The 24,734-nt window shown below is 46.8% G+C and overlaps 1 protein-coding gene and 1 long non-coding RNA gene across 2 annotated transcripts in view; one reads left to right on the top strand and one right to left on the bottom strand.

Annotated features, from left to right (window-relative positions):
* LOC103108269 (inositol monophosphatase 2) overlaps positions 1-11,904 on the top strand; it is a 42,301-nt gene extending 30,397 nt beyond the window's left edge. The window contains exons 6-8 of the mRNA XM_060184293.1: positions 7,314-7,422; positions 8,791-8,942; positions 11,345-11,904. Of these exons, the coding sequence (XP_060040276.1) occupies positions 7,314-7,422; positions 8,791-8,942; positions 11,345-11,460 (377 nt within the window). The 3' untranslated portion in view covers positions 11,461-11,904. The remainder of the gene's footprint in view (positions 1-7,313; positions 7,423-8,790; positions 8,943-11,344) is intronic.
* Positions 11,905-16,405: 4,501 nt separating this feature from the next.
* On the bottom strand, positions 16,406-24,712 carry LOC132536431 (uncharacterized). Its single transcript, XR_009548013.1, has 2 exons — positions 24,575-24,712; positions 16,406-16,579 (listed from the first exon to the last, which is right to left on the bottom strand). It is a non-coding gene; the product is annotated as an uncharacterized LOC132536431 (long non-coding RNA).
* Between the last annotated feature and the right edge of the window lie 22 nt (positions 24,713-24,734).

Genomic DNA, 24,734 nt, shown 5'->3' with positions numbered 1-24,734 from the left:
CCACTGACCTGCAGGTGGGGAGCCGGGGCTTCAGCTGCATCCTTGTGCTGGTCCTTGCACTGAAACCCTATGTGTGCTTAACCCACTGTGCTACCACCCGGCCTCCAATCATGTTTTAAAGTGGCAGTTGGCACATTCACAGTGGTGTCCGTCTGCTGAGGAAGTAAAATTCTGTACCCATTCCACATGCCCCCTTCCTAGCTTCCATCAACCACTATCCTTGTTCTCTCTAGTTTTTGTTCAATTGTTTCTAATATAAAGTTAAAATATATTTTTCTTTGTTAAAAAAAATATATTTCAATATGAGTAGCTCTTAACACTCTGTAAGTCTGGGTATGCCGGTAAGGCCTGGTGGTGGTGCACCCAGGGTTGAATTCACATGTTACCAAGGACCCGAGTTCAAGCCCCTGGTCCCCACCTACAGTGGGGGAAGGTCCCCAAGCGGTGAAGCGGTGCAGAAGGCGTCTATTTTCCACTCTTCCTCTCTCTCCTCCTCCCTTCTCAGTTTCTCTCTATCCTATCAAATAAAAAAAATTTTAATAAGAAAGGAAATAAAATGTCCCCCCCAAAGTGGTGGATTTGGCTGCAGTCAGGTACTCAGTCTCAGTGATAACCCTGGCAGCAAAAAAAAAAAAATGCTGGTACAGGTCTGGCAGGAACTCCGTGTCCAAAAGGAGTGTTTTGCAGACTGAACAAGCTATAGCTGTGTCTCTCTCTCTCTCTCTCTCTCTTTCTGAGTGTGGGTGGCTGCATAGCTCAGTGTACACAGATGACTGGTTTCTCATTCCTTTAAGTGCTAGATTTTGCTTGATATAACAGTACTTTGATACTCTGACTTTAAAAAAAAAAAAAAAGTTGTATTGTTCAGCCAGAACACAGGTTTCAAACTAAGTGGGTTTTTTTTTTCCCCCACCCTAAATCTGGTCACTGAAAGAGCATAGATACACCTTGTTCTGTTGTTGTTGGCATTATGGCACTTTGTAGGGATTACAGGTTTTACAAGATCCCACAGCAGCAAAGCATGAGCATTCACTGGAGACCCAGGTGATGGTTGTTACTCTTTTTCAAGAAAGCATTTTTAATTAAGGCAGGTGCAGTGTTGTTTGACATGCTTCTCCTGCACACTTATAAATCACAGTAGGCTCGTCATCAGAATATACATATATACATATATATATAAACAGAGCACTGTTCAGCTCTGGCTTATGGTGGTACAAGGGATTGAACCTGGGACTTTGGAGCCTCAGGCATGAGAGTCTGTTTGCATAACCACTATGCTGTGTACCCTCCACACAGTAAGCTCTAAATGTAACTATTATATATGTGCTAGGAAACCAGAAGTGTGTGTGTGAGTCAGTTGTCACTTTACTCTAGCAGCTACAGTGTCTCCCAGTGCACTGCACACAGCTGGTGCCCGACTTCAGAATCCGCTACTGCTCCCTCCCCTCCCCCAGGCACTTCGTGGGGCCTTGAACCTACGTGACTCCACTGGTCCCAGCAGCCTTTTTCTTTTTTTTATGGCCCCACCTTTCATAGAGCCTCCCTCGGAGCTGTAGAGGGTGCTCCCATGTGCAGGGGACTCAAACCTGGGTCCTTGTGCATAGCAAAGTATGAGTTTTATTTGAGTAAACTTATCTCCCAGGCCCTAGGGGTGTGTGTGTGTGTGTGTGTGTGTGTGTGTGTGTGTGTGTGTGTGTGTGTGTGTGAAAATATATGTAACATGAAATTGACAAGTTGTAAATGTCTTAATTATTTTCACCAGGTTGCGCATACATCCTCACTCTCTTATTTCCAAAGTCATCCCCCCATCCCCTAGTACTGCTCAGCTTATGGTGGTGTGGGGGATTAAACCTGGGATTATAAACCCTCAGGCATGAGAATCTCTTTGCATATTCTATCTACCCCCTTTCCCGTGTTTTTTTTTAACCCTCCCTCCAAACACATTCTTCTCGTTAAGCACTAGCTATCCAGTCTCCTCATTCTCACCTATGAAGTCACAGAATATTTTGCATTGAAAATTAGCATTTGATTATTCGCGGAAAAACATAGGACACGTGTAGGGTCAAAGGTAGTAAAATGCAAATATCCAGCAGTTACAGATACTCAGTCGGGATCAAAGGTGATAGTAAGGAGCCGTGATCAAGCTTTTGACCTTTTGTCTCAGCTTTCTGAAATAAAAGGTAGCAGCATTTTGCCTGAAGCTGGCAACACAGACCTTTCTCTCTTTCTTTCTTTCTTTCTTTCTCTCTTTCTCTCTTTCTTTCTGCTTTTGACTTCACCTGAGGAGAAAATATATCAAGGAGATTGAGAAAGCATGGGTGCATCGTAGGTAGGAGAAGAAAGAACTAGACAGAAATATCTTTTCATATATCTAGAAACTATAGGGAGAAACTCTTCCTCTCACCAGACAAGCTTGAGTTGAAGCCTCCACCTTGCCTCTGAAGAGCTGCACAACCCTTGCAGGCCCCTTAGCTCCACTGGATGGGGCTCCCCCATCTGGGAAGCGGGACAGGAATGTGACAGAATGTGATGGGGGTGGAATGACAGTGTGGGTGAGGCCTGCCACCATCTAGCCTGCCTGCCTGCCTGCCTGGACAGAGTACGGGCTTGCTAAGCAGGAGCAGTTATGGCTCCCACACTTGTCTTAACCTCCCTTCCCGAAATAGCTCCATGGCACTTGGTTTGAAACCAACCTTGCACATGGAATGATCGGCTTGTCTGGGCTGACCCTCGGGGGACTTGCCCTCCACTCTGCAGTTGTCCTCCTATAGGACAGACTCACTCAAGAGACTGAGCTCATCTTATGAATCTGTTTGGCAGTGGGCGTATCTCCCTGTGGAAATTGATTATTGGAACCAGGCAGTGACACACCTGGTACAGCACACCCATTACCATGCACAAGGACCCAACCTGCAGTGAGAGAACTTCAAGGGTGAAGCAGTGCTACAGCTACCTCTCCTTCTCTCTCCTTCTATATCTCCCCCTTCCCACTCAACTTCACTCTGACTATATCCGAAAGAAAGGAAGGGAGGGGTGGTGGTGACGGCCACTAATAGCCATGGATTTGTCGTGCAAGCACTGAGCCCCTGTTGTAACCCTGGTGGAAATAAAAATAAATTAGTAGAAATCAACTATCAAGCTGTCTAGCCCTTTGGGGACTTTCTAGTTCTAGGGGACCCATCCTTGTCTTCCTTAATGTCTTCCCAATGTAACTAAGATCCCGAATCTAGGAAATGCTCTGTACATGAGAATTACTCTCCCCACTTCTCTCTCTCTGTCTCTCTCTCTCTCATTGTCAGGGTTTCACCACTCCAATCCAACTTCCTCAGATATAAAAAGCGAGACAGAGGGAGAGTGGGAAAGAGACCACAGCACCAAGGCTTCCTCCTATGCATTGGGAGGCTGCTTTGAACCGGGGCCACGCACATAACAAAGCAGGTGAGCTATCTTGCTAGCTGAGGGCTGTTCTTTTGATCTTAGCTCTCGGGGAAAAAAAAAACATGGGGAGTTGGGCTGTAGTACAGTGGGCTAAGCGCAGGTGGTGCAAAGCACAAAGACCGGCATAAGGATCCCGGTTCGAACCCCGGCTCCCCACCTGCAGGGGAGTCGCTTCACAGGCGGTGAAGCAGGTCTGCAGGTGTCTATCTTTCTCTCTCCCTCTCTGTCTTCCCCTCCTCTCTCCATTTCTCTCTGTCCTATCCAAGAACGACAACAACAATAATAACTACAACAATAAAACAACAAGGGCAACAAAAGGGAAAAAATAAAATAAATATTTAAAAAAAATCATGAAGTATATATCTTGGAATAAGGCATACTTTTTGAGGATTTGATAGGGGAGGCATTGTGGTAAAAGATGTAGGTGAGGGAGTCAGGTGGTAGCATGGAGGGTTAAGCGCAGGTGGTGCAAAGCGCAAGGACCGGCATAAGGATCCCGGTTCAAGCCCCCGGCTCCCCACCTGCAGGGGAGTCGCTTCACAAGTAGTGAAGCAGGTCTGCAAGTATCTCTCTTTCTCTCCTCCCCTCTGTTGTCCCCTCCTCTCCATTTCTCTCTGTCTCATCCAAAAACAATGACAACAATAACAACAACAATATTGCACCAAAGTAAAAGACTCGGGTGGGTAGGTGGGGAGAATACAGGTCCAAGAAGGATGACAGAGGACCTAGTGAGGGTTGTATTGTTATATGGAAAACTGGGAAGTGTTTTGCATGTACAAACTATTGTATTTACTGTTGAATGTAAAACATTAATTCCCCAATAAAGAAATTTAAAAAAAACAATAACTACAACAACAATAAAAAACAACAAGGGCAACAAAATGGAAAATAAATAAAATATAAAAAATTTTTAACAAAAAGACATAGGTGCTACACTGTATTACAGAAGAGAAAGTAGCACAGTAACTTATAAAACATTTACAAGGTATCTTTAAAGTTGTGAGCTTAAAGACAGTTTTGTTTTAAATGTATTGTGTTTGCGTACACGCATTGGGTTGCATGTAAGATGTGAAGTTGGCGAAGGAAGTTAGGAGAGGGGGACTGACTGCAGTCCTGCTGCCCCTCTGACACCCTCTTCCTCCTTGGTCTTCTCTGGGACAGCCCATCCTCCTTCCTGGTTTGCCCTGGCTTCAGTGAGCTGCTCTCCATCCGAGTTCTGCTTTCGTTGTATTTAAGCAGGCACTCTCCCAATGACAGAATGTGATCATTCAAGAGAGTGATTCTAACACAAACACTTATGCTCACAATTCATTTCTTCCAAAATAAACAGCAGTGTGCATAGAGATTATGTTATTAGGCTAGCCAATAAAGCTCTGCTTACTTCAAACAAATGTTCTCTTATAAATCCCGAGATACTAGTCATTCAACAAGGCAACCCAAGCGAGAAGATTCATGGAGGTTTCCTTAAATGCTGGTGTTGAATCCGGGCTGCCTACTGTGCCTGTTCCCCTGTTGATGCTTTTCCTTCAAAGGAAGATTCCTCTCCTCTCCCCTCCACCCCCAATCCCACCCCTGCAAATATCTGTTTGTGGCCTAGTGGGGGTTGGAGGTAGAAAAGAAAGAAGTTAGGGGCTCAGGCAGTGGTGCACCTGGTTAAGCGCTCGCATTACAGTGTGCAAGGACCCAGGTTCAAGCCCCTGTCCCCACTTACAGAGAAAAAGCTTCACAAATGGGGCCGCAGGTGTCTTTTGTCTCTCTCCCTCTCTACCTCCCCCTCCCTTCTCAATTTCTCTCTGTCTCTATCCAATAATAAATAAATAAAACATTAAAATTAAAGAAAAAAGATATCACTCTTAAAAAAAAAAAAGAAAAGAAGCTATGACTGGTTAACAGGGTCCTTTGTAGGAGTTCCCACTGCCATCATCATCCTGCCCCTTGTGGGCACAACTCCAAGCATCCATTCTTTTTTTTTTTTAAGATTTTTTTAATACTTATTTATGTATTTATTTCCTTTTTGTTGCCCTTGTTTTTGTTGTTGTTGTTGTTGTTTTGTAGTTATTGTTGTCGTCGTTGTTGAATAGGATGGAGAGAGGAGGAAAGACAGAGAGGGGGAGAGAAAGACAGACACCTGCAGACCTGCTTCACCACCTGGGAAGCGACTCCCCTGCAGGTGGGGAGCCGGGGGCTCGAACCGGGATCCTTCCGCCGGTCCTTGCGCTTGGCGCCACGTGCGCTTAACCCGCTGTGCCACCGCCCGGCTCCCAGACACCCATAAGGAAGAAGTGTGTCGTTTTACTTTGTGGTCACTGGTCTTCACCTGTCCAGGCCAGCTTTTTTTTTTTTTTTTTCCAGCTAGAAAGACAAAGACAAAGGAGAAAGGGAGACATGACAGGACCAAAGCTTCCTCCATTGCAGCGGGAGTCTGGCTGGAACCTGGATGGTGGGAGAGGCTTTGTTACCTCAGTCTTGTTCCCATGTGTGTTTGGTGAGGGAAAGCTCCAGTCTCTAGAAGGCCAGGGACGTGGGTGAGGAAGCACGGGTGGTTTTCAAAATTATGTATTGGATAGAGACAGAAATCAAGAGGGAACGGGTAAGACACCTGGTGAACCCTGATCCTTGTGCATTGTAACAGGTGCGTGCGCTCAGCTGGTTGGTTTTCAGAAAGCCTTTAAAGTTCATGAGAGCTTCTGATAGAAGGGAAAGGAAATATGGAGAGAGAATCTGCCTGAGAGGGAAACCTTCGAGTGCTCAGCTAGTCCCTTGGTGAGAGACGACTAGAGATGACGACATCATGCTGGGCTCAGAGGTGAAATGACCTGAGTGTTGTCATGAAATGACCTCCATCTCTGTCATCTAAACACAGCTGGCGAGGCCCATCCTGCCGGCTCAGCTAGGCCTGATAAGAGACCACAGATTGGCCATGGTTGTGTTGGGTGTGTAGCAGAGACAAGGCCTGTGGCTCCCCGCCAGTGACTCAGCACACTCATGCCCCCGCCCCCACCACCACTGTGGGCCTACTGGTCTCAGCTCACCTCTGCCCTGCCTGGCACTGTGTGCAGAGGCCCTGCAACTAGGGGGCGGGCTGGGGGGGGGCTACAGCTGAAGGCTTTCTTGCCAAAGACAGCATTGTTGAAAAGTTGCTTTCTCCACAGGGATGGTATTTTTCAATCTTTGTGATCATAGAGTTAGAGAAGCATTTGTAAAATGTTGTTTCATAAGGTTTTTTTGTTTTGTTTTGTTTTGTTCTGTTTTTGTTTTTATTTATTTATTTATGTTGCTTCTTCAAACATAAGGAGTTCCCAGTTTGAAGCCAACGTGTTTTCAGTGGTGGTTGAATGATGATGATTTTCAGAGCTCATGTGAGCGATCTCAGAGTGTCTGAAAAGAGGGCGTGGGATGACCTGCTTCCACTGTGGACTGTGGTGTGAAACAGCGTCTTTGAAGCCACAGTGATTAAACCGAAGTGAAAGTCTCTCTCTTCACTCCACTTTTTTTTTTTTAATGTTCTTTTTGTTTTCTTCTTTTCTGACAGACACAAAAGAAAGTAGAGGTGAGAGGTGGTAAGAAAAAGAGAGACAGAAAGAAAGATGCTTCCCCCCACCACACACACAGGTGGGGACCAGGGCTTGAACCCAGGACCTCATGCTTGGTAACAAACATATGCACTCTATCAGGTACCCCACTCATCACCTCTGCACCCTTTTTTTTTCTCAGCTATCAGGCAAAATTTATAATATAAACCACTTAAAAGGTGATACTTAAATTGAGAAGGAAGAGAAGGCCGTGCTCTGAAGTCTGCTCCCGGGCAAACCCCAGCTGGTCAGTTAGAACCACAACTTGGCTTTGCTGATGTGGGCCAATTCTTTCTGTTGCAGATCTCTCCAAGGCCTTGGTTCTAACAGAAATCGGTCCCAAACGTGACCCTGCTACTCTGAAATTATTCCTGAGCAACATGGAGAGGTTACTCCACGCCAAAGCTCATGGGTATGAACTCCCAGTTTCCTGGAACTCCCTGGGGGCCAGAAGGAAAAATACTAAACACACACTTGCTAGTCACTCCCCAGAAACTGAAAGGGGAAAAGATCCCTTAACGATAGGACCTTGGGCCCTCCTCTCCAAGGCCTGGGAGAGCCATGTGACACTTCCTCGTCCAGCTTGGTAGCTCCTGTGGCCAACTGCTAGGGAATTGTCAGGGTAATTTTGCTCCTTTCTGGCCAGTTCTGTGAGAAGCCATGGAACTGATTTTTTTTTAATAGAGACAGGGAGAAGGGGGAGATAGAGAGGGAGACTGAAGGGGCCAGATGGTGGTGCAGCTGGTTAAGCATTCATACTACAGTGCGCAAGGACCCGGGTTCAAGCTCCTGATCTTCTGGTATTGTGATGTGTGTTCTACCTAGTGCACCACTGCCTAGCCCCCACAGAGCTGATCTTAAACCACCCAGCCAGAGTCCTGTGTGTTCTCAGAGATCTTCCTAAGTGGTGTCATTCCAGAAAACATCTGAGAAAGCTGAAGTCCAAGTCAAACGCATCCTCTTTGTCTGTCATCCCTTCTAGATGTGTGTGACAGAGCTTGTCACGGGAGGAAACTTCACTTGCCATAGTTGAACACCAGTCAGTCGAGTTCTTGGGTCCTATTAGCCACTTGTAGGTGCCCAAAGACCACTGCCGGTTTCTGGCTGCCACAACACAGAGCCTGTCACCCACCACAGGCAGGTCTGACAGACAAACCTGCTCCAGACCCTAGATCAGAGGTGGGGAACCTTTTTCCTCCCTATATAGCCACTCGGATATTTATAACATCATTCTTGGGCCATACAAAATTATCATCTTTAAATTCAGTACTTTATGGTACTATATATAAAAAAAAAAAAAATTAAGCCTCCTAGATTTTATTTTGTTTGCATTTATTTATTAGAGATAGAAATTGAGAGGGAGAGAGAAGGAGAGACACCAGCAGCCCTGCTTCACCACTTGTGAAGCTTTTCCCCTGCAGGTGGGGGCTGGGAGCTTGAACCTGGGTCCTTGTGCATTGTAACATGTGTGCTCAACTAGGTGTGCCACCACCCAGCCCCTCCTAGATTTAGTGAAGGTGAAACCCCTCCTGCTGTTGCCTTGGCAGGGCCAGACCAAGGCCAGACAATCCAACACACACACACACACACACACACACACACACACACACACAACGTGCATATGTTTCATCTGGAGCTTGTTCAGAAGCCCAGCAGCTCACTTTTAATGACCGGGCGTGTGCAGCAGAAGGGGACACTTGGGATGAAGTCGCTGTGCACATTTAGAGGAATCGGACTGGTCTGTTTGCGTGGTGCATCTGCTCTCTCTGCTCTCCTCCAGGGTCCGAGTGATCGGCAGCTCCACTCTGGCTCTCTGCCATCTGGCTTCAGGGGCTGCAGATGCCTATTACCAGTTTGGGCTGCACTGCTGGGACATGGCCGCCGCTACAGTCATCATCAGAGAAGCAGGAGGCATTGTGATAGACACTTCCGGTGAGCCCCTCTGACCCTTGGCCAGCCTCCATTCCCAAGGGCACCACAGCTCGGTGACAGTGTTGGACCCAGTGTCCCTGTAGGCTCTGTAACGCCTCAGCTGATGAGAGACCCCATGAGGCTGTGTGCAGGGCAGTCGGCAAGCACCTTGCATCCTCCCTGCCTTCTTACCCTGTGCCTCTCAGTGTAGAAACAGGTCTAGGGTCAGGATGCAATAGCATAGCCAGTTTACATGAGCCTAATCTGTGCAAACGAGACTGATAGAGAGGCTGGCACGGTCCTCCTCTACCCCCACCCCATGGCCCCATACTCAGCACCGAGTCACATCCGGTGTGGGCACCCAGCAGGGATCCAGGAGGGCAGATCTCAAAGAGGATCTGTTCCTTCCACCCCAAAGACGTGAAGTCCCAGTGACTGGCCCATGGGGGTGAATCCAGCAGCACCAGGACATGCCCTCCACCCCGCACACACTGCCCCCACATCCACACACACGTCTTAGGAGGCTGCAGACCTCTCAATTGAAGATAATTTTAAAAAAATAGAGAAGGAGGTAGAGAGGCAGACAGAGGGTGAGAGAGACCACAGCGCCAACACGTCCTTCGCTGTGGTGGGGGCTGGACTCAAACCTGGGCCAAGTGCATGGCCAAGCAGTGCACTACCCAAGTGAGCTGTTTCACCAGCCCTCCTATTTTTTTTTATTTTTATTTATAAAAAGGAAACACTGACAAAAACCATAAGTTAAGAGGGGTACAACTCCACACAATTCCCACCACCAGAACTCCGTATCTCATCCCCTCCCCCTGATAGCTTTCCTATTCTTTATCCCTCTGGGAGTATGGACCCAAGGTCATTGTGGGATGCAGAAGGTGGAAGGTCTGGCTTCTGTAATTGCTTCCCCGCTCAACATAGGCATTGACTGGTTGATCCATACTGCAGGTGTCTATCTTTCCCCCTCTCTGTTTTCCCCTCCTCTCTCCATTTCTCTCTGTCCTATCCAACAACAATGACATCAATAACAACAGTAATAACTACAACAACAAAAAAAAACAAAGGCAGCAAAAGGAGGGGGAAGCAAATTAATTAAAAAACAAGAGGTATCACCCATAGGTGGCAACAGCCAAGTGGGCCAGATTCATATCAAAAAACATCCAACAGACTCAATGAAATAGCTTCCCTGGGTGATGCACTGTCCTGCTTTGCCATGTGTACGACCCAGGGTCAAGCCTAACATTATCCACTGCATTGAAAGAAGTTTTGGCGCTATGGTAAATCTCTCTCTCTATCTCTCTCTCTCTCTCTATCGCTCTGTCACTATTAAAAAAAAAAAAAGGAAGGAAAGAAAGAAAACATTCAATGTTAAACTTTACCACACAAGCACGCCTGTGTGGTGAGCAGGCGTTCACCAACTGAGTTCCCCAGTAGGACAATTATCCAAGTGCAGGCCCCCACAACCCACAACCCCACAACCCACACCCCCACAGCCCACATCCCCACACCCCACACCACCACACCCCACATCCCCACATCCCCACATCCCCACTCCCCACACCCCACATCCCCACACCCCACATCCCCACATCCCCATACCCCACAAGCCCACACCCCACAACCCCACACCTCACACCCCCACAACCCCACACCCCCATACCCCACACACCCCCACACACCCCATGCCCCACACACCCCCACACACCCCACACACCCCCACACACCCACACCCACATCGTAGGAGGCCGCAGACCCCCCCAATCCTCCACCTTTAGCTGCCTGGTTCTCAGAGCAGCTGTGCTGGAGCTGTAGGAATTGGTCCGAGAGATCGGCTCCCAGGCCCCCTCAAATCTGCTGAGTCAAATTTCCACTCTCTTGGCATCCTGAATGCCACACATGTACTGTAGAGCTTGAGAAAACACCCTGGATAGGACAGAAATTGAGAGAGGAGGGGGAGACAGAGAGAGAGAGATGGAAAGAGAGACATCTGCAGACCTGCTTCACCAGTTGAGAAGCATACCCACTGCAGGTAGGGAGCCGGGAGCTCGAACCCGGATCCTTGCGCTTAGTACTACGTGCGCTTAACTGGGTGCACCACCCCCGGGCCCCCTAGTCTGTGTATCTTACCACACTGATGTAACTGATCCTCTGAATCTCGGTCCTGAGTGGTGACCTTAAGCTCTGCTTCCTCATCACAGCCTCTGAGGTGATGCTGACTCAGCCCAACCCTGACCACAGTCATGTAAGGGCTGAAGGGACTGAAATTCCTTACCCCCCCCCATGGCCAAGCTCCCCTCTACCCCACACCGTCTGGGTCAAACTCCAGCACTGCCCTGAGCACTGTTCTCGGAAGTGTATGTGAGCCGAGTTTTTGTACCAGACTGTTGAGCCCTTTTCTCTCTCTCTGCCCCCAGGTGGACCCTTGGACCTCATGTCCTGCAGAGTGGTTGCTGCAGGGACTCAGGAAATGGCCACGCTCATAGCTCAGGCCCTACAGACCATTAACTATGGGCGGGACGATGAGAAGTGACTGGCATTGCCAGACTGAAGAGAACAGAGAGCCAAGGACTGGGCCTCGCCAGGCACCCTGAAGCTGCCACGGCCCGGACAGGAAGTGCCACGAGCAGCCTGCATGTCACCTGTCTCAGTAGCTCCTCTTCACCCTAAAGGGAGACACTGTGCTAACGCATGTCACTCTCTGGTCCGGTGCAATCTCCGGGATTTGGTGTTTCGCTGGTTTCTCTCTGTAATCTCCCACAACCCTTGTCTGGTTAGTATAAGTTGTTCTCTCGGGGCCAAAACCCAACTCTCAGATGACGTATGTGTTGACAATGTCGTCTCATTTCCCCCTCACCCCTTCCCCCTCCCCTGGACGCAAATCTCAGGTAATAAGGCTTAAGAACTGCTGGCAAAGCGGACTTCTTCTCAGGCCCTCCCCCACGGTACTCAGATGCAATAAATCAAAATAATGACACTGCTGCCCTATTACTTTCATGAGTGTGTTGCCCGCTCTCCCCTGTGACCCACAGGACCCACAGCTATAAACCTGGGCCCTTGAGGAAGGTTTGCATTTTAAAACTCGAAAGGGTTTTTGGTGTGTTTTTTTTTTTTTCTGTTTGTTTTGATTTTGGTTTTTTGTTTGTTTGTGGCTAATATTAGATTAAAAGATTGTATGCTGGGGCCAGGTGGTGATCCGCCTGGTTGGGCAAACATGTTCCAATGCAAAAAGGACCCAGGTTCAAGCCCCTGGTTCCCACTTGGAGGGGGGAAAGCTTCATGGGCAGTAAAGCAGTGCTGCAGGTGTCTGTCTCCCTCTCTGTCATCCCCTTCCCTATTGATCTCCAGCCGCCTCTAGCCAATAAATAAGTAAATAAAGATAAAAAAAAAAAAAAAGATCGTAACTGACAGGGTCTAGTTCCTAGCTCCACACCACACCCACCATCAGAGTTCAGTGTCCGCACCTTCCCGTCTCTCCAAGACAACCACCAGAATTCTCACAAGTCTTAGAAGTTGTTTATTGGCTTCTGGTTTTCCCCCCAAGTTCATGTAAATCAGATCTCTAGATTCCACATGTGAGTGAAACCATCTGGGTTGGAAGGCCCATACCCCACCTGCAGGGAGGAAGCTTCACGAGCAGTGAAGCAGGTCTGCAGGTGTCTCTCTTTCTCTCTCTCTCTCTCTCTCTCTTTCTCTCTATTCTATCCAATAAGATGGAAGAAATGTCCACTAGAAGCAGTGAATTTGTAGTGCAGGCACCCAGCCCCAGCAATAACCCTGGAGGCAAAGAAAGGGGAGGGGGGCGGGAAGGGAAGAAAAGGGGAGGGAAGGAAGCACAGGTGTCATAAAGCGCAAGGACTGGCCTAAGGATCCCGGTTTGAGTCCCAGCTCCCCACCTGAAGGGGAGTCACTTCACAAGCCGCAAAGTAGGTCTGCAGGTGTCTGTCTTTCTCTTCCCCTCTCTGTCTTCCCCTCCTCTTGATTTCTCTCTGTCCTATCCAACAATGACGACATCAGTAATTACAACTATAAAACAACAAGGGCAGCAAAAGGGAATAAATAAATATTTACAAAGAAGAGGGAACGGAAGGGAAGGGAAAGGAAGGGGAGGGGAGGGAAAGGAAGGGGCAGTAGATCAGGCTCATCAAAACCCCATCCTGATTCAGTTTCCTGCTTCCAGGCCTCAGCTGCTGCCTTAACAGTTGCAGGTACAGCCTCTCTCCCTGCAGGTGGAGATACAGGGCTCGAACCCAGGTCCTAGTGCACTGTAATGTGTGCGCTTAACCAAGGGCACCACCACCTGGCCCCCATAACTAAGGTTTTCTTAAGGAAATTAGTTTTAACAAATGGGGGGGAGGCTGGAGGGACATGACAGCAGTGGTGCACCAGACTTTAGCATCAAGCAAATTGATCGCCATGTCGAGCTGACTGGCTTACAAAATAGTGCTCACCTGCTCTTTGATGACACGTTCAGAAGCCCCCTGGGAGACTCAAAAAATGCCTTGCCCTTGGGGTTTCTCTTGATTTCTATAGTTTTCCTGTAAGCATCTTGTGGGCCAGTGGAGTCAAATATTTGGTCCTTCTATATCCTTTTTTAAATTATCTTTTTTTTTCCCTCCAGGGTTATTGCTGGGCTCGGTGCCTGCACCATGAATCCACCGCTCCTGGAGGCCATTTTCTCCCCTTTTTGTTGCCCTAGTTGTTGCAGCCTCGTTGCGGTTATTATTGCCATTGTTGACGTTGCTTTGTTGTTGGATAGGACAGAGAGAAATGGAGAGAGGAGGGGAAGACAGGGAGAGAGGAGAAGAGAAAGACAGACACCTGCAGACCTGCTTCACCGCCTGTGAAGCGACTCCCCTGCAGGTGGAGAGCCGGGGGCTCGAACACGGATCCTGACGCCCGTCCCTGCGCTTTGCGCCACGTGCGCTTAACCCGCTGCGCCACCGCCCGACTCCCTTAAATTATCTTTATTCACTTATTGGATAGAGACAGAAACTGAGAGGGAAAGGGAGCATAGAGAGGGAGCGAGGCAGAGACACCTGCTTCACCACTCACAAAGCTTCCCCCCTGCAGGTAGAGACCGGGGACTTGAACCAGAGTCCTTGTGCATTGTAGCATATCTAACCCCAAGTTAAAGGGAAAATATTTATCTTATCCATCACTATCACTCTGAACAGACAAGGAGTTAGTAAATATGGAGTCTAGTCCCAAATTGTCATTAAAGTAGCCGTGTGACCATGAGAAAATCAGTCCATTGCTGCCAGTCCTTCCCCCTCTCTTCCTCTCTCTCTCTTTTCTTTCTCTCCTTCTCTATCTCACCCACCCCTCTTGATTTCTCTGTTTCTAGCCAACAAATAAATAAAAATATTTAAAAAGTAGCATAATTGCTACTACAAGTTCTGAAAAGCCCTTCGTAGTTAGTCTGTGTGGGACACAATGTAGCCTTCTTTAGTTTCAGCGAGGCAATCTAACCTAAGAGTGCGGCTAGAGCATCTGCATGCAAAGCCCAGACTATGGGAACGGCGAGGGCGAGGTCAGCCAGACACCCTCATGGGGAAGCAATCCCACGGCGAGGGCGAGGTCAGCCAGACACCCTCATGGGGAAGCAATCCCATGAAGTGCTGTTTCTACTGCCACCTGGTGGCTAGTGGTAGACACACACCTGCTGCCTCCCTACAGGCCTCCTGCCCACTTCCAGTCTCTTGAGGGGCGTAGCCAAATGGAACCAGGAGTCATCGTGTTAAGCAAGAAAGTTAGAGCCACCATTCTCCAGTGTTCGGAGGTTCCCTGGCACATCCAAAAGACAACCTTTGTTATCTTTTGGCCAGGAATAACCTCCAACTGTATTTCCACATGGCCTCCAAAGACACATTGTAGCCTTTTGAGAAAAATACGAGCTGTATTTATTAATCTCACTGTGGAGAGTTATTCTTTTTTTTTTTTTTTTTGCCTCCAAGGGTATTGCTGGGGCTCGGTGCCTGCACCACGAATCCACTGCTCCTGGAGGCCATTCTTTCCCTTTTGTTACCCAGGTTGTTTTATCACTTTGTGGTTATTATTATCGTTGTTATTGATGTCGTTGGATAGGACAGAGAGAAATGGAGAGAGGAGGGGAAGACAGATGGGGGAGAGAAAGACAGACACCTGCAGACCTGCTTCACCGCTTGTAAAGCGACTCCCCTCTAGGTGGGGAGCTGGGGGCTTGAACCAGGATCATTCCTCTGGTCCTTGCGCTTTGCGCTACGTGTGCTTAACACACTGCGCTACCGCCCGACCCGGAAGAGTTATTCTTGACTTAACTTTATGTTTTTTTTTGATTAATGTTCTGACTAGAACAGAATGATGAAGAATGGACATCCTAGTCGTGAATTTCTCCCAACATAATCACTACTTTCATTCTAAACAGAAAGATAGGAACTACTTCTCAGCCAACCCTGGGTGTTACATAATAATGTAGAGACAATCTAGGTTGCATTAATACTTTTTTTTCCCCCCTGAAAGCTCCTTTCTGAATTCTCGGCTAATGGACCCATACATGTCATTTAATGAATATGCTTACTAATTCATACAGTGAAAAGGTTTGAAACACAGGCTCTATTATTTTAATAAAAATTCTTCCCAGAATTGTCAAATCCCAGCCTTTTTCATACAAGCTCTTTTTGTGCTGGCCCTCATGCTACAGTCAGAATTTTGTCAACCCCACCTAAAAAGGAAGTTTCTGTCCTAAGAATATTACCTGTTCTGCCTGGGGCCTTCACAGTGGGGGACATTCCTCCTAGCAAAGCTTGCCCCAAGTCCCAGTAGGTTTGGACATGTAGAAGTCAAAGTATCTGTTGCCTCTCTCCTTTCTTCTTTCTTTCTTTCTTTTTTTTTTTTCCCCTTTTTTTTTGCCACCAGGGTTATCACTGGGGCTCGGTGCCTGCACTATGAACTTGCCGCTTCTGGTGGGCACTTTTGCCTCCCCCCCTTTCTTTCAATTTTTATTTGACAGGACAGAGAGAAACTGAGAGGGAAAGGCAGGAAAAAGATAGACATTTGTATACCTGCTTCACCGTGAAGCAGACCCCCCTGGGTTTGAACCCAGGTCCTTCTGCATAGTGATATGAGCCACCGCCCAGCCCTTCTGTTGCCTCTTCTCGCTCCTCAGATCATTGCCTCCATCCACCCTCTAACACACTGTGCCATGGCAAGGAAGCAGCGAGGGCAAGTTTCAAATCAGGGTCTCCTTAGCACATGGGGCCCAGGGAGAAACATGCCACAGGTCAAACTGAAGGCCTGGTACTTAGGGCCAAGGAGTCCAATTGTGTGAGAGGAGCTGGAAGCTGAAAGGAACAGTGTTGTGTTACGCTTGACTCATTCTTCCTAGTGTCCCAGCTCTGACTGAGATGCATGGTGGGGGGAGGCCGGAGACTGACTAAGAAGGTAAAGCCTATATAAGCTGTATTGATATTCGCCAGAACACATTCCCGGAAGTCGAATTCATGGATCAGAGTTAGTAACCATTTATTTTCATATTTGTGACCCATATTCCCCAAATTATTTTCCAAAGAGATAGAACATTCTAAACTTCCACCAGCAAGAGAAGAATAAATGCTCATCTTAGTGCATCCTCATCTGTGTTGGCGGCTTTTTAAAAGATGTACAGATTTAATCTGTGAGAGAGAAAAAAAAAGATGGCAGAGCGTGAGTCAAGAGTATGCAGAGCCCTCGTGCGCATGTGTTCTGCACTGTACTCACCAAGTCAGTCGCCTCCCTTACTGCTTGACTCACTTTTGAACCTTTACTGAAGGCTGAGCAAAAGATAGCATCCAGCTGCTATTTCCAATCTGCTCGAACATGACCTAGCTTGGACATTCTCTCAGTCAAATGTCTCCCAAGCCACTTGTCTTCCATTTCAGAAAATTCTTAGGGGGTTAAAGGATGCAGTTCCATGAGAGAGCACGTGAAGCACATGTGTTGCAAGGGAGAGACTGTGGGTTCCATTCCTGGCTCTAAAAAATGGTCCTTATGTTTTAACCAATAAGTAAATAAAGACAATAAGAAAATTAATCAAAAAAAGAAAGTCTTAAAAAATAAAGCAGAGGGAGTCAGGTGGTAGCACAGCGGGCTAAGCGCACATGGCACTAAGTGCAAGGACCAGCGAAAGGATCCTGGTTCGAGCCACCGGCTCCCCATCTGCAGGGGAGTCCCTTCACAGGCAGTGAAGCAGGTCTGCAGGTGTCTGTCTTTCTCCCTCTCTGTCTTCCCCTCCTCTCTCCATTTCTCTCTGTCCCATCCAACAATGACATCAACAACAACAATAATAACTACAACAATAAAAAAACAACAAAAGGGAATAAATAAATACAAATAAAAAATAAAACAGAAAGACAGCTCAGGGTTTAACAAGTGAGTAACTCAAATATGAACCATAAAGACACGTGCTATGAAATACAAAGCAGTGAAAAAAGACTCAAGTAACTTCATCTGTGCTAGGACAGAAGTCTGTATATTGTTGCTTGGGGGGAAAATATCACACTCCTTTTTTTTTTTTTGCTGGTGATTTTTCTTTTTTTTTTTTTTATCGTTGTGGTTACTACTGTTGTTATTGATGTTGTTGTTGTTGGACAAGACAGAAGTCGAGAGAGGAGTGGAAGACAGGGAGGGGAAGTGAAAGACCTGCAGACCTGCATCACCACTTGTGAAGTGACTCCCCTGCAGGTGGGGAGCTGGGGACTCAAACTGGGATCCTTCTATTTTGTGCCATGTGCACTTAACCGGCTGCGCTACCGCCTGCTCCCCTGCACATAACATTACTTTTTATGCCAGTTAGTTGCACCAGGTAGCACTCATGTGTATAGACAACGGCATAGAGAGAGGCACTAGGGTTGGGGGTAGATAGCATAATGGTTATGTAAAGAGACTCTCATGCCTGAGGCTCCATAGTCCCAGGTTCAATCCCCCGTACCACCATAAGCCAGAGCTGAGCAGTGCTCTGGTTTACAAATAAATGAATAAATAAGTAAATAATATTTTAAATATGAAATAGGGCTTAGAGAGAAAGAGAGAGGAAAACACTAAAGGATTCCAATTAGGTAAAGGAGGTAGCAGGAAATGAGGCCAAAATTAGTGACCAGGGTCCTGGGATATTTTGCCTTGTGGGAAATATTTTAGTAACAATGTCTCAAAATGGCAAAGCATTTGTGTATAACTTATAGAATTAAAATTTCGTGGTCCGGGAGGTGGTGCAGTGGATAAAGCATTGGATTCTCAGCCATGAGGTCCTGAGTTCGATCCCCAGCAGCACATGTACCAGAGTGATGTCTGGTTTTTTCTCTCCTCCTATCTTTCTCATGAATAAATAATTAAATTCTTTTAAAAAAATAATTAAAATTTCATTGAAACCTTTGTAAAAGATCAGTGCACGTTGCAAGGAAATGTGGGCGTTGGTTTCTATAAATGTGTTGTTGGAAGAACTGGTTGTATAAAGCAGAGTCCTGCTTTACCCTTCTGCCCAGTTGGAAAAGATCAGGGTCTAGTTGACCCCCTGGGATTAACCCTAGAACGCAGGCTTCTTTGGAGGAGAAGATTAACACTGAAATTCAGCAGAAAAGAACATCACCTCTGTGCCTGTATTTGGAAGGGAAGGGAACATTCACGGTAACAACAACAAACAAGTCTGTGGTAAGGACCACGGTTACAGGCTGAGCAGCCTTCATAACTTGGAGCACAGAAGCCCTCAAAGGGGGCTGTTTATATTTTGCTTTGAGGAGAAAAGGTTTAGAGCTTTCTTCAAATATTTAGGAGCTCTTCAACCCTAAAGATTTGGCACTCAAACTTTGGGGACTGTATTGAATATTATGGACACAAAGCAGCATCCAGGTTATAAAGTAGAGGGGCCAGGTAACAGCGCACCTTGTTCAGCACTCACATTGCAGTGTATGCAAGGACCCAGGAATCAAACCCCTGGTCCCCACCTGCAGGGCGAAAACTTCACGAGTGGTGAAGTAGAGCGGCAGGTGTCTCTCTGTCTCTCCTTCCCCTCTCAATTTTTCTCTGTCCTTATCCAATAGTAAATAAAGTTCAATAAAACTTTTTTTAAAAAAAGTCTTTATGAGGGAGTCTTGTGGTAGCACAGCGGGTTAAGCGCACATGGTACAAAGTGCAAGGACCAGCGTAAGGATCCCGGTTCGAGCCCAGGCTCCCCACCTGTAGGGGAGCCGCTTCACAAGCGGTGAAGCAGGTCTGCTGGTGTCTGTCTTGCCTCCCCCTGTCTTCCCCTCCTCTCTCCATTTCTCTTTGTCCTATCTAACAACAATGACATCAATATCAACAACAATAATAACTACAGCAACAATAAAAGACAAGGGCAACAAAAGGGAAAATAAATAAGTAAATATATAAAATATATATTTTTTAAAAAGCCTTTATGAAAATACTATAGAGTATATAGGGAATTGTGGGAATCTTGTCAAAATGATTGATCTGTTCATCAATAAGGAAGAGAGAGCTGGGCTGAGGGTAGATAGCATAATGGTTATGCAAACAGACTCTCATGCCTGAGGCTCCAAAGTCCCATGTTCAATCCCCCACACCAACATAAGCCAGAGCTGAGCAGTGCTCTGGTTTAAAAAAATTATAAGAAACCAAACAAGGAAGAGAGAACCAGAGCATCACCTTGGCATACCCTGTGCTGGGGATCATACTCAGGACCTTATGCTTACAGGTCCTTTTCTCCACCACTGTGCCACCTTCCCAACTGCAAATCATGAAAAAAAAAACACTTAATTTCCATTCCAGGGTTTAAAAATTCTCATTTTTCATATAGCTGAACAGAAAGCTGTCTAGACTCAGACTTCCTTGCACAGGTGTACTGGTGCCCTGGTGCCTGGCAGCACTGAGCACTGCTCAAACTCACACTCACTTCTAAGTAGGGCAGCACAAAGGGAAGTGAACTTCTGGCTCCATCTGCTTCTAGTAAGCCTCAGGCAGGCACAGGTGCGTGACTTCTCCAGGGTCTTGCACGTGGCAAGGCTGGCTAAGGTCCAGCTATCCTGCATGTGCCATCATGAGCTCTCTGTTCCTCTCCTTATGGCTGTTCTTTGTGGAACTGTCACTACAGAAACACTAAAGAAAGACTGCCTACATGCCATGGGGCTTATCATCCCCTGTGAATGTTTCTTAATTTTTATTTATAAAATGGAAACACTGACAAAACCATAGGATAAGAGGGGTACCACTACTACCAGACCTCCATATTATCCCCTTCTCTGGCTTATGGGCTTATGGCGGTGTGGAGAATTGAACCTAGGACTTGAGAGCCTCAGGCAGTGATGTCTCTTTGCATAACCACTATGCTATACCCCCACCCAGCTTTCCTATTCTTTTTTTAAAAATATGTATTTATTTATTTATTAAATAAATAAATATTTATTTAAATATTTTGTTGCCCTCATTGTTTTACCGTTGTAGTTATTATTGTTGTTGTTACTAATGTTGTTGTTGAATAGGACAGAGAGAAATGGAGAGAGGATGGGAAGACAGAGAGGGGGAGAGAAAGACGGACACCTGCAGACCTGCTTCACCGCCTGTGAAGCGACTCCCCCACAGGTGGGGAGCCGAGGGCTTGAACCAGACCCTTACAAGTGGTGAAGCAGGTCTGCAGGTATCTATCTTTCTCTCTGTCTTCCCCTCCTGTCTCCATTTCTCTCTGTCCTAACAACGGTGACATCAATAACAACAATAACTACAATAACAATTTAAAAAGACAACAAGGGCAACAAAAGGAAAAATAAATTAATTAATTAAAAGAAGAAACTGTTTTTAAAAATGAGAGAGGAGGAGGAGATAGAGAAGGAGAGATAAGGATAAGACACCTGCAGACCTGCTTCACCACTTGTAAAGTGTCTCTCCTGCAGGTGGGAGCTTGAACCTGGGTCCTTGAGCCTGGTAGTTATGTGTGCTTAACCAGGTGAACCACCACTCAGCCCCCTTCCACTGTGATTTGAAATAGAACTGGGTAATCCCTGATCTCACTGACTGGCTATAAGCAATACTCCTCCAATTATGTGAAAATTCACTTGGAGTTTTTTTTGTCACCCAAGTGAGTATACGGCACTTGATCTCAAATGTGTCAGAACCCAACCCTCCATTGGAGGGAATGCACATGCCTGGGCCCCCAAAAGGGTTTAACTGAAATCACTGAAGGAATTTCCCAGCAGCCGTAGGCAAAGGAGTTGACGTCACAAGGCTGTTGAGTCCTGGAAGGTGGATTGTCCTACATGTGCAGGGTGTGGGTGTGCTGGACCAGAAGCCAAAAATCAAAGAGTGTGGAGGTAACGCTCCAATCCTGACGCTTTCTGATCTCCACTCTCCAATTTTCCACCCATAATCTCCTGAACCAGCGGTTCCATGTACATGTATTAACAAGGGACAGCTGCACACATATACCCACAAAGACATGTGTCGCATGTTCGTTCAGTCTTGCCTTCTCCCTGATAATCAAATATCCATCAGCTGTAAAATGAATCCATACATTTGATGTCACGAAATGGAAGACTGCCTGATAATAAGAACGAGCGAGCTGCTCTTTTGGACGACAATGTGGATGAGCTTCATGAATACAATGCCCAACAAATGGAGGCAGGAACAAGAGAAAATCCTACGTACTTAATTCTATCTGAAGTTCAAGAACACTCAAGTGAAGTCTGGGTGACAGAATTCAAACAAGTGTTATCCTGGCAAAAGGTGGAAGACACTGTTCAGAAAGGGGCATGTGGGAGCCTATGAGACATTGCAAACATTCCTTTTATTTATTGATTGATTTTTTTTCCAGTAGCATGCTCAGTTCTAGCTGTTGGTACTGCTACCAGGAACCCCTTTGTATACAAATCCTAGCACTATCACCACACTATTGCCCTATCCTGTTTTTTTAAAAATATTTTATTTATTTTATTTTAATGAGAAAGAATAGGTACAGAGGGAAAGCTGCCAAGAGAGAAAAAGACCAGAACACTACTCAGCTCTGGCTTATGGTGGTGCTGGGGATTGAACCTGGGACCATAGAGCCAGGCTTGAAAGGCTATAGCATAACCATTATACTGTCTCCCCAGCCCAATTTTCATTATTTTTTTACTTATTTATTGGATAGAGATAGCCAAAAATCTAGAGAAAGGGGGAGATAGAGAGGGAAAGAAACAGAGAGACACCTGCAGCACTGCTCCACCACTTGTAAAGCTTCCCCTTGCAGGTGGGGACCGGGGGCTCGAACCTGGGTCCTTGAGCATTTTAACATGTGCGCTCAACCAGGTGTGCCACCACCTGCCCCCAACCGCTAAATAGTCTTTATTTTAATATAAGTAGCTATAAACATAAAACATTTAAGTGGAACACTAGACAGCTTTGCACTGTGTTGTATGCACACTACTTAGTGATACAACTGTTTTGAGTTGACTTTTTGAGTTTATCATAGTTTCCCACTAGTGAAACCAATTAGAAAAAAAAAAAAAAGAAAGAAAGAAAAACTAGCAAGGCACTTATAGTGTAGTCGCATGGGTCAGTACGGATCCATTTTCACCCTATGAGAGAGAATCCTGTGTCTTGACAGGAGCTAAGTGGCTCACTAATGTCACCTAGTTGGAGAAAGACATGGATGCTTCACAAATGATCAAACAGCTGCAGGTGTCTCTCTTTTCCCTCCCTTTCTATCTCCCACTTCCATCTCAGTTTCTCTCTGTTTCTATCCAATTAATTAATTAAAAAGACTGCTGTAACAAATTACCACAGGCTGGGCAGCTTAAAGACTACAGGAATTCGGGGAGGTGACTCAGTGCTATGTAGAGAACAAGATGTAATATATAAAGTCCTGAGTTCAATCTCTAGTACTACATATGCCAGATGTTCTGGTTCTCTCTCTTCCATTAATAATAAGTAAGTCAGGGGCCAGGCAGTAATGCACTGGGTTAAGTGCACATAGTACGAAGCACAAGGACCTGAGCAAGGATCCCAGTTCGAGCCCCCGGCTCCCCACCTGCGGGGAGAGGGGGGTTCGCTTCACAAGTGGTGAAGTAATTCTGCAGGTGTCTGTCTCTCTCTCCCCCTTTCTGTCTTCCTCTCCTCTCTTGATTTCTCTGTCCTATCCAACAACAACCACAGCAGCAACACCAGCAACAATAACAGCACAACAATGGGAAAAAGATGGCCACCAGGAGCAGTGGATTTGTAGTGCAGGCACCAAGCCCCAGCGATAACCCTGGAGGCAAAATAAAGAAGGAGAAGAAGAAAAAGAAGGAAAAGAAGAAGAAAGTTTTGTTGTTGTTTTTTAAATTTAAATAATGATCTGGTAAACAACATGGTGCCAGCATGGCAGTTTCTGGAGAGATCTCTCTTCTGGGTTCATAGCTGGCTCTTCATACCATGTCTTCATATGACAGAAATGGCAGGGGATCTCACTAACAGAGAGTAATCCCATTCAAGTGTAAATACCTCCCCAAATCTCCAGCTTCTAATACTATTACACTGGGGGTTAGGCTTTCACTATGTGAGTGGGGGGTGGGGGTGGGGCAAGTATTCAGACCATAGCAGAATATCAGTGAAAAGAAATAGGGGAGGAAGGAATCACCCCCTTTTAAGCCCTAGGTCTGGGGAGTTACCACCATGCCTGTGGGAGGAATCTAAGACAGAAAGCAAATTGCTTTTGGCTTCACACCTCCGGCAAGTCAAAAGAGGTTTGCTGACACCAGAGCTGGACTAGAAGTCCTACATGTTTGCTCCTGGGAGCTACCTGAGGAGGAGGGCTGGGGAAGGGGCACCTTCTATCAAGTCAGAGAGCTCCAAACAGGCTAAGTCTGAGAAGGGAGGCACAGGTCAAGTTGCTGCTCTTTGGAAATCCGATTAGCAGTCACTAGTCACAGAGACAATCACATGACCATATACAGGACAGTGAGGACTGAAAAACCTTTATCCCAGAAAGTTTACTTTTATATTTATTTATTAAGTTAGTTAGTTAGTTGATAGAGACAGAGAAATTGAGATGGGAAGAGAGAGATCGAGGAGAGAGACAAAGAGACACCTGCAGCCCTGCTTCACCACTCATGAAACTTTCCCCCTGCAGGTGGGGACCAGGGGCTTGAACCGGGATCCTTGAGCACAGTAGTGTGTGTGCACTTAGCCAGGTGTGTCATTATCTGCCCCCCCCCCCAAGTTTACAGCTTTTAAAGGACTGGAATTAGACAACCATTCCATCCCTTAACCTGCTCAAGAGACTCCTTGAATTTGATAATTAACATCTCTATGGATTCCCTGACAACCTCCACCCCTACCAGGTCAGAGGTCCAGAATGTGCCTGTGTCTCCCGGTGTGGACAGCCAAACAAGCAAAAAACAAAATCCCCCTCCACCCCTCAGTGTCCTTACACAGAGGAGTTCCAGATCTAGAAGTCCAAACAATGACTTTACCCTTTCATTCTGAGCGCCCTTTTACTGCCCTCCCCCCACCCCCACCCCTGCCCACGATATATATGGGCCCAGTTCCACTGGAGGAAGCCAAACTCCTCTGAGGCCCCAGGGGAGGGACTGACTTCCTCATGTCCTCACCGACCCCTGGAGCTGGCACCAGCGCCCACCGGGCACCGCTCCCCCCCCCCCCCCCCCCCCCAGGGAACGACTCACAGGTTTCGGAGCCTCACTCTCCCCACCTATGGTCTGGGTTTAAAAACAGCACACTGGTCTTTCAACCGCCAAGGCCAAACTGCCAGAGTTGGGGAGCCAACAGTCGCCCTAAGTCCCAAGGCTGTGACTGCCAAGAGAGGCCATCGGTGATCCACGAGCA

This window comes from Erinaceus europaeus, unplaced genomic scaffold, assembly GCF_950295315.1.
Source record: "Erinaceus europaeus unplaced genomic scaffold, mEriEur2.1 scaffold_564, whole genome shotgun sequence".
Taxonomy (NCBI): Eukaryota; Metazoa; Chordata; class Mammalia; order Eulipotyphla; family Erinaceidae; genus Erinaceus; species Erinaceus europaeus.
The sequence above is the reverse complement of the archived record's forward strand: the minus strand, read 5'-3'. Positions and strand labels throughout refer to the sequence as shown.